The 19,554-nt window shown below is 53.0% G+C and overlaps 1 protein-coding gene across 6 annotated transcripts in view; it reads right to left on the reverse strand.

Annotated features, from left to right (window-relative positions):
• Positions 1-540: 540 nt before the first annotated feature.
• PPP1R12B (protein phosphatase 1 regulatory subunit 12B) overlaps positions 541-19,554 on the reverse strand; it is an 82,263-nt gene continuing 63,249 nt past the window's right edge. For 3 of the 6 annotated variants that reach the window (XM_072355794.1, XM_072355789.1, XM_072355791.1), the window contains 7 exons: positions 12,439-12,455; positions 11,860-12,004; positions 11,658-11,762; positions 11,331-11,384; positions 10,542-10,592; positions 5,822-6,001; positions 3,009-3,132 (listed from right to left, as the gene is read on the reverse strand). In XM_072355794.1, coding sequence (XP_072211895.1) covers positions 5,867-6,001; positions 10,542-10,592; positions 11,331-11,384; positions 11,658-11,762; positions 11,860-12,004; positions 12,439-12,455 — 507 coding nt within the window. In that variant the 3' untranslated portion in view covers positions 3,009-3,132; positions 5,822-5,866. Of the gene's footprint in view, positions 3,133-5,821; positions 6,002-10,541; positions 10,593-11,330; positions 11,385-11,657; positions 11,763-11,859; positions 12,005-12,438; positions 12,456-19,554 lie in introns of all 6 variants that reach the window. The other 3 variants (XM_072355790.1, XM_072355795.1, XM_072355792.1) reach the window with 2 other exon arrangements.

Consider the following 19,554-nt stretch of genomic DNA (forward strand, 5'->3'; position numbering starts at 1 on the left):
CTATCCCTATCCCTATCCCTATCCCTATCCCTATCCCTATCCCTATCCCTATCCCTATCCCTATCCCTATCCCTATCCCTATCCCTATCCCTATCCCTATCCCCAGCCCCAGCCCCAGCCCCAGCCCCCGCCCCCCCGGCCCGCCCCCGCAGCGCTCGGCTCCGGCAGGAAGCTGCTTTTAAAGCCCCTTCCCCTCGTGTGGACTCTGTCGTTCCCGTCTCTGATCGTTCAATGGTTATTTTGTAATGATATCTGTCTCCTTATTAAAGAAACAGCTGAAAGGAGCTCTGCTGCCCTGCTGGTTTTGCTGCTGGGGTTGAGGTTCTGGGGGGGGGGAGGGGTCCATCCCTTGGGACCACTTTTGCAGCCCCCCCCCCCCCATCCAGGGGGGTATCAGCTGTATCAGCTCCCAGGCAGCAGCGATGGGCTGAGACGGGAGGATAATGAGCTGAGATGGGAGGATGATGGGCTGATATAGAAGGACGATGGGACCAGCCCTCCCCATCTCCAGAAAGACGGCTCCAAAGACACAACTTCTATTTTATCAACTCTCATTTTATTTATTTATAAATACTGTTGTGTTTACAAGCGTCAGAGATGTGAATATTATTACCCAAACTTTCAAACACGTAATACTTAGAATACTATATAACAACAACCAGTAAAACAAATCATTCGTCTCAGGGTTTTGAAAGGCCACTCAAAAGTTGCATAAAAATACATTCTCTCCCCATCTGGAACACCAGTCCTGCTTCCTCCAGGAGGTTATTTACAAAGAGCCACCATCAAACTCGCAGCCACAACAGGATTCACCCCAAGCAATAAAAACAAATTCACCCCAAGCACTGCTTAGAAAAGCTCTGTGTTCTCCAAAGGAGACCACGTCTGGCAAACGCTCTGCTTCAAACAGGGAGCAGCATTAAAAACAGCTTCCTTTGCTCTCCGTGCCCACTGCAGAACATGGAATCCCACTCGGCACCTCCCCGGTGCACTGCTTCATCATTCAGATACACCCAAAGTCCTTCTAACCCATTGGGTTTGTGCTTCCATCATTAGCACGGAGCACTCGTAGCACTGGCTGTGAGCACAGAGGGGCACGCAGTGCTGCCACGCTCATCCCCTGCAGTGCTTTGGTTCTGCACCCTTCACATCACTGCTCCTTATGGCCAGAGCACAGTGAGAGCCCCGGGAGGAAGGGGCACCATGTTGATGCAGATGGATATCAGGTTGGGCTGAGCCCAATCTCAGCAGCCAGGAGCTCGGGCTGTTCCTCCCTATGGACCAGGATTGGGACAGGGCAGCACTGCCTGGGGTGAGGGTGGGAGAGAACATGGAGAGATGCAGCAGCACTCACACAGAGCTCACCGAGGGGGAGCGGCGTGCAGGGAAAGCATTGACTGGAGCTCGAGGCTTAAAGCTGTACCATAGAGCAGGGATATATGAAGCAGTCATACAGGCTGCTCGGGGAGGGCAGTGCTCTGCAGAAAGCTTCTCCTCCTCCCCAAAGCACGGCAGCAGAGGAACAGCTGCGATGAATGGCGCAGAGCAGAGCAGTGGGAGCTCAATGCTGAGCTGCCCTGAGCCCACCCAGCAGAGAGAGCTGAGAGGTGGGATGGGAGGATGGGAAGGGGAAAATGGAGAATTACAAAGAAACAAAAGAGCCCCAAAGGCGAGGAAATGAAAAAAGACCCCAAGAAGCCCCAGGACAGACTGATGAATTTTACCCTGTTGATCAAACTTAGGAGTTATGTTCAAGTATCCATCTGCATCTCAGCACAGAGCCACACACCTGAGGCTAGCAGAGCTGCTGTGCACGGCGTGATGCCACTCCAAGCATGAGGAGCCCACGGCACAGAGTGGGAAATGGGGGGACAAAGGCAATGGGGGGAGGGAAGGTGGAGGTGGGAGTGGGGCTGCGAGGAGAGCAGAGCAGTAGGGGAGCTCAGCGGGTCTGCTGCCGGGGTACTGCATGCAGCACATGCAGGAGTCACTGCCTGAATGCCCACAGAGGGAACAATTTCAAACTGTTCTGAGTCCGTACGACACTAAGGGGGGTTGGGTTGTGGTGGGGTTTGAGGTTTCCTTCAATGCTGAGATGGACTGCAAACTTCCTACACAGCTCCCAGCTCCCGGCCCCCACAGCATCCCCGGGCACATGGAGCCCCAAAACCCACCTGCGAGGAGCTGTGCCACCCGGGATGGGGCTGCACAGGGCTCACTGCCCTCCTCATTTCCATTCCCCAGCAACGTGCTGCAGTTCAGTTGGTTGGTCAGCCTGATGCTGAAAAGCCATTGCAGGGACCTGAAATACCTGCCCAGGCTCCTCTGCAGGGCTCTGCTCGATGGCAGACATCCCACGCCAACACACCACACCAGGCTCCTCCTTCAGGAAGTTTGGCAAACAACTGCAACACCATCCTGAGAACAGCAGTCCGGGTGCAGGTATCAGGTACTGCTGAGTGCTTGGCAGGAGCCCCGGGGGTTTGCAGCACAGCACCCCATCACCGGCTGCACAGGAGGGGCACTTACCCACCAGATCTGCTATCTTACATTAAATAAAAACCAGGCAAGTCTCTGTGCAAAGCAGCCATCCCCACTTGCTGGAGGTATCAGCTCTGCTGCCATTCCTCGTAGCATCACATTTTAACTGATGTCCCGCACTGCACGTGGGATGATGCATGTCCACAGAGTCCCAGCCCACGGTCACATCTCCCACCTGCAAAGGGCACCAGCTCTGTGGGCATCACTTTGCACAGCGAGCTCCCTGCTGCACACTTCGGGCTGCTGCAATAAGTTCTGGCAGCTCAGCACCACTCCTCATCCTCCTCTTCTCCCTTGAGTCCAATGTCCGAGATAGCACAACATGCTGCAATTAAAACAGAATGGCCGGGGTGTGCGTTGTGAGGGGGAAAGGGCAGAAAGGGAACGTCCAGCCGAGGGCAGGGAGGAGTGATGCTGATCCCACGGCTGCAATGCTGCTGTGCGTGGGGCAGGAGGAAGGCGCAGGGCTCAGCAGTGCAGCCCCTCACCCTGCAGCTCGGCTCCCTACTTGGAGAGTTTGCTGATGACACGAATGAGAGCCCCGTTTTCATCCTTCAGCCTTTGATTGTCCGATTTCAGCTCCGTCAGTATCTGCACAAAGACAAAAGGAGGGGGGGGGGGTGTTACAGCAGGGCTGGGGGCTCAGCTCACCTTGGGTCAGCACAGCAAAGCCCCCAGGAAAGCTGGGCCACAGCGCTCGGTTGGGCCACAGCTGGGACCATTTCGGAGCCCTTTCATCCAAACCTGCTCCCACAGGCTGAGCAGGGCCTGGCAGAACAGAGAGCTTTTTCCTGTGTCCATTTGCCCCTTGGTCCAGGACCAGAAGGGAAAACAAAGGCCTGACATATTTACTGCCTTGGACTTCTAACTCAGGATGGGGCTGAGCCTGCTGTGCAAAACATCTTTAGAACAAACCATCTCTTTGGGATCGCACAACATTTAATGTCGGTGCTCACAGAGCTGCATGGTGCTCACAGCTGAGTGACTGCAGCAGAGGAAAACCACAGACCTCCAACTGGACAGAGAGGGAAAGGACCTTCCCAGCACCTCCTCCTGGCAAACAAGCCCTGACCCTCTTGCTTTCCACGCTGCAGGCTGTGACCCTCAGGGAGCAGCTCTCAGTCTGGGGTTGGGGATCTCAGAGGTCTTTTCCAGCCACAAGCACTCAATGATTCTGAGCTGCCCACTGAGCACACTGCCTCCACATCCAGAGCAATCGAAGGGCTGAACCATCTGCACGCAGTCCCCATCCCCTCTCTGTCACTGCCTGGGCTGGCCCTGCAGCATCCATCCCCATTTTACAGCTTACCGGTGGTGGCTGTGCTTTACAAAAACACTTCAGTGCAACTTTGGTGATTTATTGGAAAGGGAGGAATGGAACAACGTGCTTCTTGAAGCTTCCTGGCTCTTGTTTGACTCTATCAGTTTCCAGTGAAGCTTTCTGGAAGCCACACATCAGCCTTGCAAAGTGCAGTCCCTCCCGAGCAGAGGGCACTCCTCCCTTCACTGCAAACCAGGCTCAAGCCTCGCAAAATAAACAGCATGTGAAGCAGGGCTGGTAGTGCAGGGATCTGAAAGATGATGCTTTGTAAATGTCTGTTAGAACGGCACAGAGGGACGGGGCTGGGAGGGCTGAGCCCACACGGTCCCACGATGCTGATGTGCAGCGTCAGCACAGAGCGAGCTGCGAGCTGAGCTGCGTGCACTGCGACACACAGAAGGTGACACTGCAGAAACAATGTGGAGTTTGGAAGATGAGATTCTCCGTCAAGTGCCACTGCAGTAAATCTGTCAGTTGAGAACAGTTGACACGGCTGTACAGCTGTGATGTGCAAGGACAGCAAGGAGAGCAGCTGACGGGCAGCAGCAACATCCCATGCTGGAGCTATGAGAAGAGCTGAGGAAAGCCAGCACAGCGCGGGGATACAGCGCTGCTCCCAGCAGAGCACTCAGCCTGCAAGCAAGCGGGGAGTGAGCACCCATCAACACCACAGGCTGCAATGGGACAGCACTGGGAGCAATGGGGAAGAGGGGAGAAGCGGAGCTGTGATTATTTCTTAACGGAAGAAGAGAGACAGGTGGCTTAAAGTTGGTGAAACGTGGCAGCTTTGGGGCTATGAGAACAAGGGGGGCCGGGACAGGGATGGGGCTGCTACTGTGGATTCAAAGCAGGCAGATGGGGAGACCATTCCCCTCAGACCCACCACACAAAGCAGCCGCCTGCAGCCAGAGCAGAAGGTGGGCTCTGGCACTGAGGCTCAGGGAAGGGAAGCCCCAATTCCCCCAGTTAGTTTGTTCCTATGGTTAATCATCTCTGATATAATTTGTGTGCTAAGAATAGACTTTTTCATACCTCAGTGCCGCTTCCATCCCACTGGAGCACACTGCTTCTTTTTTTTCCTCCTTTAGGATAAAATAGCTCTGTCTGAAGGGACCCAAATATCCCTACTAACCTGCAGAAGGCGTGCAGGACCCAGCGAAAGGAGGAGGCACAGCTTTGTGTGAGCACTGAGGCAAAGGGAGCAGCAGGAAAGGATGCGGTCTAACTGTGTGATGCATGAGGGTTCGGCTCCCCAAGGCTCACCCTGGGCTGTCACACACCTATTTCTCTGCAGTGGCTCCCAGCACGCAGCGGGTCGGTTCTGCTCGCACCATCCTGCAGGAGGCAGCACGGATGCTGCAGTGCTGAGCTCACACCGACACCTTTCTCTGCTTCACACGGTGTGTGTGTTGGGGGGGGGGGGAGGAAGGAGCTTGTTTTCATTGCTTAAGAAAGCAAGAAGTGCTGAAGGCCGATCGGTTTGGGGTTTTTCTTGAAACCACCTTCCTCTCTAAAATGCTCATTTTTCACGACGCCCCCCCTGGAAGTTCATGAATCATTCATTGTGACTTTGCATAACGCTTGCTGCTGGTGCCAGCATCCTGCTGAACTGAGCCTGGTGACACCAGACACACACAGCACAGACCACACCTGCTACGGGCACGGCTATGGGAAGGGGCACTGCCACCACCCCGGAGCTCAGGTGCAGTGTGTCCTCCTATTTCTCTTCTGGGCAAGCAGAAAGCAGCCCCCCTCCCCCCCTTGCTATGGGCTGTTAGTGGGATGGTGGAGGTCAGCAGCTGCCAAGCAGAGCGGAGTCAGCAGAACTGAGAGCACACAGTGCAGGGAAGCCCTGCCTGGGGAGCAGCATGCCGGTGCTTGCAGACCATCGGCCGCATGCGGAGCCCCAGAGCCAGCCAGGGGGAGAGAGAGAGCTCGGCCGCGGGAGCGGAGACCTGCCTGGAGGATGGAGGAGGGAGGCGAGATGAGCCGGACGGCAAATGGCTACAGCTCCTCTGATTCGGAGGGCTTGGCAGGCAGTGAGAGCCTGGCCACAACCCGCGTCAGAGCCCTGTTCTCGGCCAGCAGCTGCTCGTTCATCTGCCTCAGAGTGTGAATCTGTTTGAGCTGGTGGAGGTTCTGCAGAGAGGGACAGGAAAGGGACGGGAAGGGACGGAGAGAACACACCACGGAGACAAGAGGGCACAGAAAGGTGAATTTAGTCCACGAGCGGTAAAAGAAATAGAGAGAAAAGAACAAATTAGTAGCGGTGAGTGCTGGGTGGGCAGCAGCTCAGATGTGTGCATGGAAAGCCCTGCAGCACACTGGGGAGCCTGCCCTTCCCCCAGGGGCCCCCAAAGCCTTTAGAAAGGTCCTAAGTGGACTCCCCACTCAAAGCGGGATGGTCCTAATGAGCTCTGGTGCCCATGGCACACAATGGGTTTTTGGTTCTGCTCCCCAGAGCTGTGGGGTGTGCATGGGATTTTCCAAGTAACCCAGCCCAAATTCTGCTCTTCTTTGCCATGGGGTTCAGCCTTCGGAGGGGAAAAGTTAAGAACTGAAAGCACTCGTTTTAATAACAGGAGCTTGAATGAGGACAGCCTGAGGAAGAGGCACACGGAGCACAGTGCTGCTCAGTACGGAACCACACCAGCACAGAACAGGGCAGGAATCAGTGCCCAGGAGGGGTGGGCACAGCCACACTGCAGCACTGAGACACGACGTGGAAGCACAGGGGGAAGTAGAGCAGAAAGCTGTGCAGACATCACTGCTGCTCACACGAGGAGGACGCGTTCCCAGCAACACTACAGCAAAACGGATCGACACCGACACTGAGAATGGACAGCGGGAGGTGTGAGGGCTGAGCGCTGCTTCCTGCACTGCATCCCCTGCCTGGGGTGGGGGCAGGAAGGGAAGCACCCTCCAAAGGAGGGATTTGGGCTTCAAGGACAAAGTGCCCTCTGCCCCTCCTGCAGCCTGTGTGTGTAGGGATGGAGGAGATGAAGGGGCTGTGGGGAGCTCCTTCCTGCCATGCCAGCAGCAGAAAGGGTTCCAAGGCAGCACTACCTGCAAAAATGACATCACCTTTAGCCAGGGCAGTGCTGGCACAGCTGTGAGATGAAGAACTTCTACCTGACGTGCATGGAGCTGGTGCAGCTCCCCAGCAGAACTGCTGCATGCAGGGATGTTCTGTTCAAGGGCTCAGCGCTGCACAGAAGCATTTTGGGCAGCTCCAGCTGCCCCTAAGCACTACCTTTGCTCCCCATGGAGGAATGGAGACCTCATCCCAAAGTCTCACCAAGCCAATGGAAGGGACACAGAGCAGGAAAGGATGGGGCTCAAGCCCAGCTGGCTGCACAACTGCTCCTGCATCCAAGGGAGCACAGCTGCTGCAGCCTGGCCTTCACCTGCACCGCACTGACACCAGACAGACAGACAGCTTGGGGGACAGACACCCTCCCCATCCCCAGATCCCAACCAGCACCACCTGCCCCACTGTGCCAGCAGGACAGACAGACATCACCATCCTGCAGCCGATGGCACCCAGGAGCTGCTGGTTGGGCTGGAAGGGCCGTTTCTTCCTGCAGTATCACAGTTTATAAATGCTCCCTGTTTTATTACAGCTGAGCATCTGGCTGGCAGAAAATGGCCAACATATGTAAAATGCAGCGTGTGCTTCGTGGGGTGGAAAGGATCGTGATCACTTTAGAGACCATCTTCACTTCCCACACCAACCGAGCACGAACTGCAGCACAGCACGAGCAGATGCAGCTCAGCCTCAGCACGCTGTGAAGCCAGGAAAAGGATCACCTATGCAAAAATGTGTGCGTGCTGCAGGTCGGATGGCTTCCTATTTATCATGCTCAAAGACACCGAGCAAAGGCTGAGAGCTGGGCCTGAAGCCAAAAGCGAAGACCAGAATGTGGATGATCCTGCTGTGATTGCTTATCACTCTGCTTGATTCTTGGCTTCCAGAAAGCAGGCTCCTCGGTTCAGCTGTACTGGCCTTCAATTAAAGGGTTTTGTGCCTGCAACACTCGGGGAAATAAGGATGCCCAAAGAATGCACAATGCACCAAGCCAGGAGGTGTGGTGCTGTTTCAGAGTAAAGAAGCTTCTGTGACCTTCAAGGAAAATTGCTGTGTTAAGTTGGGACCTCAGGCACTTGGCATTGAAATCAGTTCAGTGCAAATGCTAATTTTCTTTCTCCTTCCTCAGCCAAGTTGCTGTACCTCCAGTCAAACCCTGCAGACACTCAGGAAAATGCTGTACTGCCGTGTCACCTTCCCAAGGGCTGCAGGAGCCCCTCCAGCACCGCGGATCTCTCTGCCATCACCAGTTTCACCCTGCTCCTCTCCACTTCTTGGCAGCTTCACCAGCAGCAGCTGAACCCATGGAAGGAACAAAGCTCGTAACCTCAAGCTTGGGGTGAACTACCCAGCGCTGCTGTCACAGCAACCCAGAACCTTCCTGTGACATTGCTGTGCCTCCTCTTCCCAAGCCAGCTGCTCTCACAATACTCTGGACTCAGTGCCAAAGAGCAAACAGCTGCAGGTGAGCCCTGATGGACTGGTTCCATTCAAAGACTGCTGGAAAGAATCCCTGCAGTATGAGTTGGAATCCAACACCATGGCATGGTTGGGTATTCCCCTTGCTGCTCTCTACCTTATAGGAAACTGGTGGATTTGCTTCAATTGCTTTTTCTGATGCTGCTCAATACCTATTCAATTAGCAAAAGTAGCAGGAATGCAAGCATAGCCAGTACTAAGATATTTGTTTTCCTGGCACTACTGACACACTAGGGATTAACACAGATGTTCTGCAGAGGTTATCTCATTCTACTCAAACACAGCTGGGCTGAATCCCGCTTTAAGACGTGCTGTAAGTGGATATGGAAAGCCTGCTTTCCTTATGGACTGGTCCAACACTTTCATTGTCAGAGACTTCACACTTCTTTGTACTGAGTTGCTGTCAAAGAGCACCACATCACAGCACACCCAAGTGCTCATCACATGCTCCAGCTTTTGCAAAGTCTGGTGGGGTGGAAACACAGCAGTGCCTCAGAAGAGCTACTTGTCAAGTTTCGCATCTATTTACTCCATTAACAAAAGGCTGTTCGGGTCTGTAGAAACAAAGAGGCAGCATCATTCCCAAGGACCTGAACTTGTTCTCAGGCTGCTGTAGCCATGTGCTGCCTCCTGCATGGACAGCAGCTTCAGGTAACACAGGAACACATCAGACTTCAAGTGGTGCTCTTCCTACAGCACCTACTCAGCTTCCATCCACCTGCAGCTCCCTGCTCCCCCAACCAGAGAAGTTGTGGCTGTATCCAACAGTCCCTGCAGGCATCTTCTTTCATTAATTGCTTTCCGAACCAACATAAGCGTTCAAAACCAACAGGCCACTAGAGGACACCAATTTGTCTTCTTACTCCACAGACTGAGCTGGTTTGCAGAGAGATCTACAGAGCTAAAGCAATGCCACAAAGTGCTCCTTGCCTGTGTTTTCTCTTGAAGGCCGTATTTCTGTAATGATGGGAAAGTCCCCCTGGAGTTCAAGGTTGCCACTTGCTGAGAGGAGGAAGGATTTGGAATCCGGGCACATTCAGCCCTTTCTCGCTCCCCTTTGAGCACATCCACATTCATTTTCTCCTCTTTGAAAGACCAAGAAAGCCTTTACATCAAGACTCCACCACCTTGTCCAGTGACATACCGCAGCAGAGGATGCAGCAAAAGCCAGTATGTCCTTTCAAAGGTGTGTGCTTGGTAAAGATACGAAGCTTGAAACAGAAACACAAAGTTGGGGCTTCCTTGAGGGTGGCAGGAGATCATTTCCACCAGTGCGGGGCTCACATCCCCATGTCCTGCTTCGTCAAAGCGACGCGGTCCCACCTGGATCATCCTCAGAGGGAAGGGAAGCACAGCATACAAGGCACAGAGGGCCATTGTGTGAGTACAAGCATTCAAGTGCAGCGTAAAACGATGGAACGCTGCAGAATCACCGTGAAGCTGTAGGTGCACCCAGGTGGCAAACTCTGCATTCATTGGGCACTGCGGTGCTCCCGAGCAGCCGGAGGGTTCCGTCCCCATGAGAGGGGAAGGCAGGGAGCAGTCGGTGGGAGAGCTGGGGACAGCAAGCCATGCTGCACTTGGGAGCAAATTCCTCTTTGCTGAGATCCATTCCAGGCTGACTTACCGACGCAGCCTTCCACAAACATGCTGTAGGAAGGGCAGACAGAAATACAAGCACTGTGTGCTCTGTGCTGGCCAGTGAGCGTGATCTCAAAAGCCAGCTTTGTCTTCTTACCCACCTGGAGAGAGCCACAGCGGCTTCGCTTGGGCTGCAGACTATTCAGCAAACTGAAACTCACGGATGCCACAGGTTAGTCTCAGAAAGCATTTGGGGACAATAGCCCTCACAGTTCTCAGGGCAAACAACATAACAAGTAAAACACATGGTGGGATTCAATGAATGCTAACAGAGCAGTTTTAATACTACTCCATGTTTAGAGAACAAAGCCATTAAAGTGAGGCCTGGATGCGTAAGGGAAGGCACTCAGAGGTACGACGAGTCCCTTCCCATGTATATCTTTAATATCCTATTCGTGGGTGACAATCCCAAAATACATTGACACAAAGCATCAAAATTAGAACAGACAGAAGGAATAGATCATTCCCTACCTTCATCTCTTCCTCCATTTCAGAGAGTTTCCGCTCCAGGGCTCGCTTCTCCTGTTTACAGGGATTCATAACAGAGACGGTCACAGGGGGTTAGAAGAAAAACAAAGTATATTTTCTTATAAAGAAAAGCAAGACTCTTGTATTTCTATAGGAGCCATCACCAAAAGGCATCTCAAAGCACTGCACGGCCAGGAGCAATCCAGCTGGGACATGGCAGCAGGTGATGTGCTGGGGCCCTTTTCTGCCCTGCACAGAGCACAAGGTGGAGCACAGCCCCAATCGGGTCCACTCCAACCTGACTTCAGGGTCAGTTAAGGCAGAGACTCAGCCAGACACCACAAGCTCAGCTGAACTTACTGCAACAAATCTGACTGCTTGGTCAGGAGGAAGGAGCGTTCCATCCATCAGATTTCAAGAGTAATCACAAGGATGGACACCCAGCCAATGCTTTGCCTTGTTTCTCCCTCCCTCCTGAAAGTTTTTACTTATAAGGATCAATAACATTTTAAAGCATAATGGACTGACAGCCCTGTAGGACCGTGCAATACAATTTGCTGCTCTGCAGCTTCCTATAATGAAAGGATGAAGTCAGAACATGGCTGATCTGCAAAGAGAGCTGAAAGGTCTCAGGCACCAAAAAAGGTCAGAACACAATTATTGCTGTGCACTGCTCCGCAAGGCAAAAATATAACTTATCTTTTAATTAACACTTTCCTTCCAGAAATTAGTATGCCCTGTAGAGCGGCACAAGGCAAAGATCAGAACCCAGAAGAAAGCAGACACACATACCCTTTTCTCCATCTCCAGCATGCTAGACCGGTCAGAAGTTTTCTCCTGTTTCTGCTATGTAAATTAAAAATAGAAAGCTATTAAAATGGAGAGGCATTCACACGATGCTGTGCAAAGGCCTAGACAGCTCACAAGAAGGACTTGCCCAGAGAAGCAGCAGTCCTTAGAGGCTCACACACACCACACTTCTTTCTGGGCAATGTAATACAAGTCACAGCAGCAGCTTCCCTCCTGAGTACTGCATCCCCTCTCACACTGAGGGATGTGTTGGCCTGGCATGAGGCAGCACTCGCTTTGCCCAGCAGAAGAGCAGCTTTTTGGCCTTACCTGGTTTGCCTTTTCCAACTTGGATTTGATGTCGGCCAGCTCGAGCTGCGCTTCTTGCAGTTTTGACTTCAGCTTTTGATTTTCAGACAGGGCGCTTTCGTACAACTGGAATACGAAATGTTTCCATTAATAGGGCTGCTCTTCAGCCACCGTGCTCCAAACAGACACCTCCCAGTGACAACATTACGTACAGAAACCCTACCTTTTTATAGTCCCTGTTGCTCTCCTCTTCTGCCCTGCTGCTGAGGGCTGCTAGGCGGTTCTCTCTGCGGCTGTAGGCACTGGAGCGGCTGGAGGCACGGTCACTGTACGAGTCACTGGTGGCAGGGGTTGTAGCTGCTTCCAACCTGAAAGGCAAAGGTACAGCACTGTGGAGCAGCTGCCAGCTGGGCAACACCATTATGACACAGAGGTGGACACTGCCCCATGCAGCACACACTGGGAACAGCCTAAAGGTTATCAGCCCAAAGCCCACCGGGCAGTAATGTGCCATACACTGCTGGGATCTTCATAGTGGGAATGGGCTCCATTCAATGGGACACTGAAGGGTTTTGATCAGCACATGGCTGGTGGAGGAGCAAAGGAAGAAAGCAGAGTGGCCCAACAGCCAAGCTAAGATGAACACCCATTGGTCAGAGCCAGGGTCAGCTCGTGCCATTGATGTGAAGGACAGGGAACCCCCAGAGCTGTGCAAAAATGGGACATAGAAAAAAATAATCTTCAATCTAAAACATTAAATCAGCAAAAAAAAACAAAACACTCCAAGAAACAAAATTCTTACCTGGAAAGTCGTTCATGCTGAAGGAAGGAGGGGAAAAAAAAAAGAAAGAAAAAGGGAATTAGTAACCAGGAGAACTAACAGTGCAGCCCCAGCAGCACATTGCTCCCAACCAGCACACACAGCCTGCACCCAAACCGTGATCCACCAACTGCTGCGGAGCCTTCTAACTGCTTCAGACCTCATTTCCTTCACTGACCTAAAACCTACAGAAGCTTGGCCTTTAAATCCTCATGTCCAGAACTGAAGCCCATCCCTGGGCCCCAAACTCATCTATTGTTTCCCTTTCGAATCAAATAGCTGTGCTGGCTTTGATTGCTGCCCCTTGTGTATGGAGGAATGGTCCACAACACACAGAGCTCTGCGTGTGCTCAGTGAACACCTAACAACCACAAACCACCTTTTCTCTGTACCCAGATACCTGTGAGGAAGGAGAGCTTTAACAGAGTAAGGGGAGCTCAGCAGGAGCTGCAGGGGAGGGTCGAGGAGCCCACATCTCCAACACTACCTGGAGCACATCGGGTTCTTCCTTCCCCACCCGCACTCCCAACACAGCAGAGTAATTCCCAGCTCTGCCTTTGCTGCAGCTGCTGGTGCTCCTAAAGCACAGTGAGCTGGGCCAGAGGGGATTACAGGAGTTTTGCTTGGCGCTGCCATGTCCTGCGGGGCCAACTGTGGTAAACCACAGCTTTTAATGGAGTTCTCTGGACCGGGTAGTTTTCTCCTACAAATATCTAACACAGGTTCCTGTGGGATGCATTGCTCCCATCCTCTGCTTTCCCCCATGAGCTCCTCTCTGCACGAGTGCATTAAGCACAATGAGGTCTGTGTATCGCAAGTCATCACATTTCTAATTCCCCCAACTCCAACACAACCCCCATCTTCTGTTCACCCCATAGAGCCCTCTGTCACAGGATGTGGTGCCTTGGCCAGGACAAAAGAACTGAACCAAAGCATGGCTGAAGCCTCATGGCTGGAGAACACATTCAGCTGGAGCTGCTAAATCCAAAGCCCAAAAGGGACAAGCAAACCCAGCTATGAATTAACACATCCTCCCCAGGGCTGTGCCTGCAGGGGCTCCATCAGGCGGAGCAAAGAGCTGCAGCAGAACCACAGCAGCAGATCCAGCCCCATGCTACAGCCTGAACATCCTGAGCTGGAAGGGACCCACAGGGAACTGCACCATCTTGCAGCCTTCCACCTGCAGCTGCATCCCAGCGTGGTGCTACAGTGAAGGGGTGCTTCTGAGACAAAGATGATACCATATAAAGGCCGGGCCTGGAGAGCAGAGGCTGAACGGGACTCTGCAGCCACTGCTGGCAACAGTCCTGCTGTGATGGAATCACAGACCAGCTTCCATCAGAGGATCCCTCCTCCGCTCACTATTACCTTCAGAGAAAGAAGGGATATTCATTTTATTTTGGATCAGTTTCTGGCTCAGCCTCTTCTTGAGGTCTGCACAAGGCTGTGCTGGTACCCCAAGGACCAGATTACTCCATTCTGCTTTTAAAACAAAGACAGAAGAGAGGAGCCATCTCCAACAGGACCAGCTCCCTTCCAGCCCAGCCCTGCTCTGCATACGACCACATCACCCTCAGAAACCTCCAGCTGCAGCACCTGCAATCACTGCTTCTCTGCTCTCTTCCCCTCCTGCTCAAACAACCAAATGCCATTTAAATGTCAGCAGCATCACCTGCACAGCAATGCTGAGAACCAGCTGTACCAACTCTACGAATGCACCGCTGTATTTGTCATGGCTTTTTTTTTGTTCCCCCTGGCAAATGTGGAGCTGCACCGTCAGCGTCGGCCCCGACTGCTGCATTTCCCCAAGGATCAGAGGCTCCACGAGAAGCAGCAGCAGCCACGGGGCTGTGTCATGAGCCCTCCCCAGCTTAACAGGGTCAGGGTGGGGGGAGGAGGGCTCTGGGGAGCAGCACGGCTGCCCTGGTTCTGAAAGCAGCATGCAGCCCAGGCAGGACCTGCAGCTCGGGATGTGTGTGCTGATGGCTTTTAAAGGAAAACTTCAAGACGCAGAGGAACGCTGCCAGGTTTCTGGTCAGCATCAGTGCTCAGAGCTCTCAAAGCAGAAGGATGGGAGTGGAATTTGCATGTGCACCCCAACCTACAGCCACGCACCTGAGGTCACATCGTTCCTCCTGGCTGTGAGATGGCAGCACAGAGTTGGGGTGATACAGCCTGCCTATTGCTGCCAGCACCCAGCTGTCTGAACCCCACAGGGCTGCAGAACACAGGGCATGGGAGCAAACAGCATCATAAAATCATATCATGGTTTGGGTTGGAAGGGCCCTTACCATCATCTAGTTCCAACTCCCTGCTCCAGGCAGGGATACCTCCCACCAGGCCAGATTGCTCTAAGCTGATGCTGCACAGTGCAGGAATGCTGCAGGGTTTGGGTTTCGGATGGAGGAAAGCAGGAGTTTTCCCTTCAAAACACACAAACTCTCCCAGCTGTTCCAAGTTCAGTAAGGTATAATTAAAACCAAATTCCTCACGGAAGGTTTGGCTAAAATGAAGCTCTGTAATGCAACGCCAAGAGGGGCTCAGCCCTTCTGCCAAGTCAGACACTGCCCCATTGCTTCCAGATGCATTCTTCTGCTGCTCAGACCCGACCCAGCACAGGCAGAAAAAGTCCACTATTTACATTCCCACCCCTTGCTCCCCCCCAAAATAAAAAGATGCTTTTGGAACATTTCATGCTCCTTTATACCCCATTGGCCAACCTCAGGAAAGTCAGCACTATTTTAAGATAGTTCCCAAGGAATTTATGTTGGTGTTTTGTTTAGGGATCTGCTCAACCCCCCCCTCCCCCCCCCCCACGATCAACCACCACTTCACAGGATCCCAGAGCACAGTCACAGCCCCACTTTCCTCCCAGCCCACAAAGAAAGCCCCAGTGGTGTTGGCAGCCATCCTCCTGCTGAGCCCTGTTTGTTTCAGAAAGAGCTGCCACACTGCTGCAGCACTGGGGCTGTCTGCTCCCACCCCACAGCATGGCAGCTGCAGAAGGCTCAGCCCCTGTGCATGGCATGCAGCTGGAGCGGAGCGTGGGGGTGCACTGCATGGAGCAGCAGGGATGGGTTTGGTGCATGATGCAGCTTGCAGTTGGACATGCAGGCACAATCAGAGCTCAGAAAGTTTGGTTTTCCAAAGGGTGCAGAATAATTAGAAGGTCTGCTTTGAACTCTGCTGCTTTGAGGTCAATGTCTCCCTGGGAAAGCTGCTGTGCTGACCCAGCGCTGTGGCTCAGCTCCCCGCCAGCTCCAGCCGTGGTGATGGATGCTGCTGCCTTCCACCCGGGCTGCACTGCTGCGAATGCAAGGATCACAAATCCCACTGCTATGATTGATAACACAGCGCAGCCAAACCACCTCCATCTAACCCCCAACTCCCCAAAGCCTTCCGCAAAGCATGTTTTCACCAACTATAAATCAACAAGCTTTGCTTAATAAAAACTGCTTTTACTGAAGCATAATATTAAAAGTCCCTCCGAGCTGGAATAGCAGCCTTTGGCTGCTGCCTGCAACACATTGCATCGTTTACAGCATGAAACACACACAGCTGGGGGGGGGCTGACAGCAGCACCTCCATGGCCCCAACACAGGCAGCTCCTCTGTGCTCCCCCTCCATGCTTCAGTTCCTCACTCCTTCGTGGCCCCTCGGCTCAGCCCCAGCTGCACTTCATTACCGCTGGCTCTGGGGGATAGAGCTCACAGTGTAAAGCATTGAGCTGGATTGTAGTTTAATTTAGGAGAGGCCACAACTCAGAAAAACCTGGGGCTGCTGCTCTGATTTTTGCTTTTTTTCCCTTCTTTTCCAAGGGATCAAGTTTTATTGGTGAAAAAAACTTCATTCTGCAAAGCGCCGCGATCTTACACAGAGCTCTCCAGACATGAGGAAATCAAAGCTGAAGGGCCAAGTGACCGAGAGGAGGAGATTGCTGCTCCCATACTCCTTAATGCCACAGGGCTACAAGGCAGCAGCTCCTCCCCAGCCCTGCACACACTGCTGGCTATTCCCAGGTGTTTAAATATCTATATGGAGCCTGAATTGCTAAAACCAACCTGTGAACTCCTTGGCACCAAGCACGCCCTGGAGCAGCCACATTGCATTCCTGTGACAACTGCACGGGCACAGGGAGTGCTTGCATGGAAAAGCCATTAAGGCTGCTGAGGTACGCCGGGCTGTCTGCACTGCACGGAGCACACTGTGCTGTCAGAGTTAAGGCTCTTGGTGCTGCCTGTCTCTCTCTCCTCATTTGTTTCTGTCTAAAACACCTCCAGAGCGGCTGCCAGGTGGTGATCTGAGCCCAAACCTGCTTGAGGATGTCTGCTCCAAAGCTTTGCTACTCCAGGGGTGACCTCAGCTATAGGGGGTTAGTAATAAGAACCTTGCGAAAAGCAAAACCAACCCAAGAAGCAAACCAAGCTAAGCTGAGGTCAGCACTCTGCATCTACCACCAGGGGCAGCTCCAAGGACAGGGCAGCACCTCCCTGGGTGGGAGCCTGCACCAATGTGTCCGAAGCAGCACAGGTACAGCTGCAGCGCCCTAAAGCAATGGGCAGACTGAGCTCTACCAGCCTTGTTTGCTATGGGTTTGTGTTCCTCTTATGAAAAACAAAGCTATAATGGGCTCCTGCCACTGCAGTAAACACTGGTTTGCAATTCAGAGGTTGGAGTGGTTTTCTGCCTCCGGTTTCCATTTGCTCTCCCCTTCCACTCATTCCCATCCCACAGCACCTCCCTGTCCCCACTGGGCCAGATGCCGTTGTGGCTGCGCTCCAGGCTGACCCCAGATCAGATCTCCTCCTTTTCACCTCTTCTGCACTCTGGGCTCCCCCTGCAGTGTTGGGCAATCCCACAGCAATGGTGTGACCCCAGGCAGCCTCTTCCCATCTGCTGACCTGAATCCCTCCAGGAAAAGCAGCACAGAGAAGGCTGGAGGGGAAGGGCAGGAGCTATGCACGAGGTGGTGGTGTTACACCATGTGCCTCCTGCACTGGAAGCAGCACACCCAAAGCAGCCAGACCCTGATGGGATTTCAACACATGGGAAGCACCATCCCACCCTTCCAGCTGCAGCACCCTGTGCAGAAATGACTTATTTGGGTAATAGGGACACGCAGTGAGGCCGCGTCTGCAGGGTCGAGGCATGGGCTCAACCAGCAGCCTGTGGCATTCAGACACTGAAGAACTGGCACACTCCCTGCACGGCTTGAATCAATGGCTTGATTCCTAGGAAGGGAGGAGAGCTGAGAAAGCTTACCCACAGAGACACAACCTCGGTGTAATGCTTAACATGGGTCCCTGTGTGCACCAGGGCCCCTGGTATGGATATAAGGATGGTCACAGCTGCCCAGCACTGAGTCCCACCTGGTGCCCTGAGGATGACTGCATGTTCCCAATGTGCTTCCAGATATGGGCATTTCCAGAGGGAAAAAACCCAAAACAAAACCAAAAAGAGGAGCAACAAACAGAACCCAGAAGGATTTCTTACTGATACCCATCTAAGGAACAGGACGCCTGAGAAATAAGCAGCGATCCCAACAGCAATAAACAAACCAGGCAGTGGAAGAGCACAGCCTGAGGTTAATTGCCTTAAAGTTCAAGTTTCGGTATCCCACGTTTTTGCTGGCTAATGGGAGAGGATAGCAGAGCTTCTGCAAACACTGTGTAATGAGCCAGCTGTGCAGACAGGAGGAAAAGAATGTCTGGAGACAACCAGCCTGACCCTGCTCTGATGTAAGCAGCATCGTTTTTATCACCACCAGGATGAGCCCAGGCTGCTCAATGCAAACGGGGAAGAAGAAAGTTTCCTGGAGCACTGTTTGCAGAGCACTCGCCATCCCCTCACTGCACAGCAAGGCAAATGATTCGTGCAGCTCTGCCTGATGCCAGACTACAGCCGGCACCTCTAATAACAGCAAAAAGGCTCAAGCGGTCACAAAGCCACTCAACAGAGTGAGAATGGGTCATGAGATGCTCCCACCCATTGCCACGTGGGGCTGGGATGGGAGCAGGTGCTCCAGCAGCACCCGAACATCCCCAGAAGGTCCAGCAATAGACTGGCACACGCTGCGCTGGGGGTGGAGGTTCACCATCCCTGGAGGTGCTCAAGGAAAGGGCAGATGCAGATGCAGTACTCAGGGATGTGGTTCAGAGGGTGATACTGGAGGTTGGTGGATGGTTGGATCAGATGACCTCAGGGCTTTGTTCCAACCCTAATGATTCTACAACACAAGAAGTGGGGCCTTGCAGCTCGCCGGGCTGACCCTGCAATGGGGCACACGGAGCTGCTCACACACCAACACACTGCACAATTTCCTTCTTCTCGAGCCCTCCCCTGTTGTACTGTTATATTCCAGGATATTGCCTTTCTCAGGGCATGAAATAATTCACTGCAAAGTGCTCACCCTTCTCATTGTTAAAGGCAGAAATAAAGCATGTGTGGTTTGATCCTAACACCCAACAAGGAAGGCTACGAGCAACAGGGCAAAGGCAGGGCCAAAGGCATGCCACAGGAAGCTGCTTTGCAAATGGCATCTGAATGCAGCTGTTTGCCACAAGGAGCAAACCCTTCTTTGGGCTGCCTGCTGCTCCAGGAGGTTTCCATGCCTGCCCCTCAGTGCCTGCCCAGCTGGGATTGTTCAGCATGCACAACTCTGCTGGGATCAATCAGAACCGGATGGAAATAGGAAAGGTTCCAAGATATCACATTCACACCTGTTTTATTAAGGCTTCAAGGGCTGCCAATATTGTGGGCATGGGAGCGGAAGGGAAACGCACAAAAAAATACCATGGCACAATCCCATAGGAAAGTACACTTAATTATTGCTTTTGCTCATGGCAGAATTACATTATCTTGGAGAAGGAGTCAACTTTGTTTCAGCTAGAAGCAAATCCTGCCAAAGCATTGTCTGTTTCCACAGCCCTGACACACCAGAGCTGCTTCCTACACTGACTTGTGAGCCACATCTCTGCACCCAGGTGATGCTTAGGTGCTCCAACCCACATCAGCACCTCTATTAGCTGCAGGATTTCCCTGCTCACATACCTGCTTTCCAACTCACACCACCACGGGGTCCTGACTGACCAGCAGCAG

The sequence above is a fragment of the Excalfactoria chinensis genome, chromosome 23 (assembly GCF_039878825.1).
Source record: "Excalfactoria chinensis isolate bCotChi1 chromosome 23, bCotChi1.hap2, whole genome shotgun sequence".
Taxonomy (NCBI): Eukaryota; Metazoa; Chordata; class Aves; order Galliformes; family Phasianidae; genus Excalfactoria; species Excalfactoria chinensis.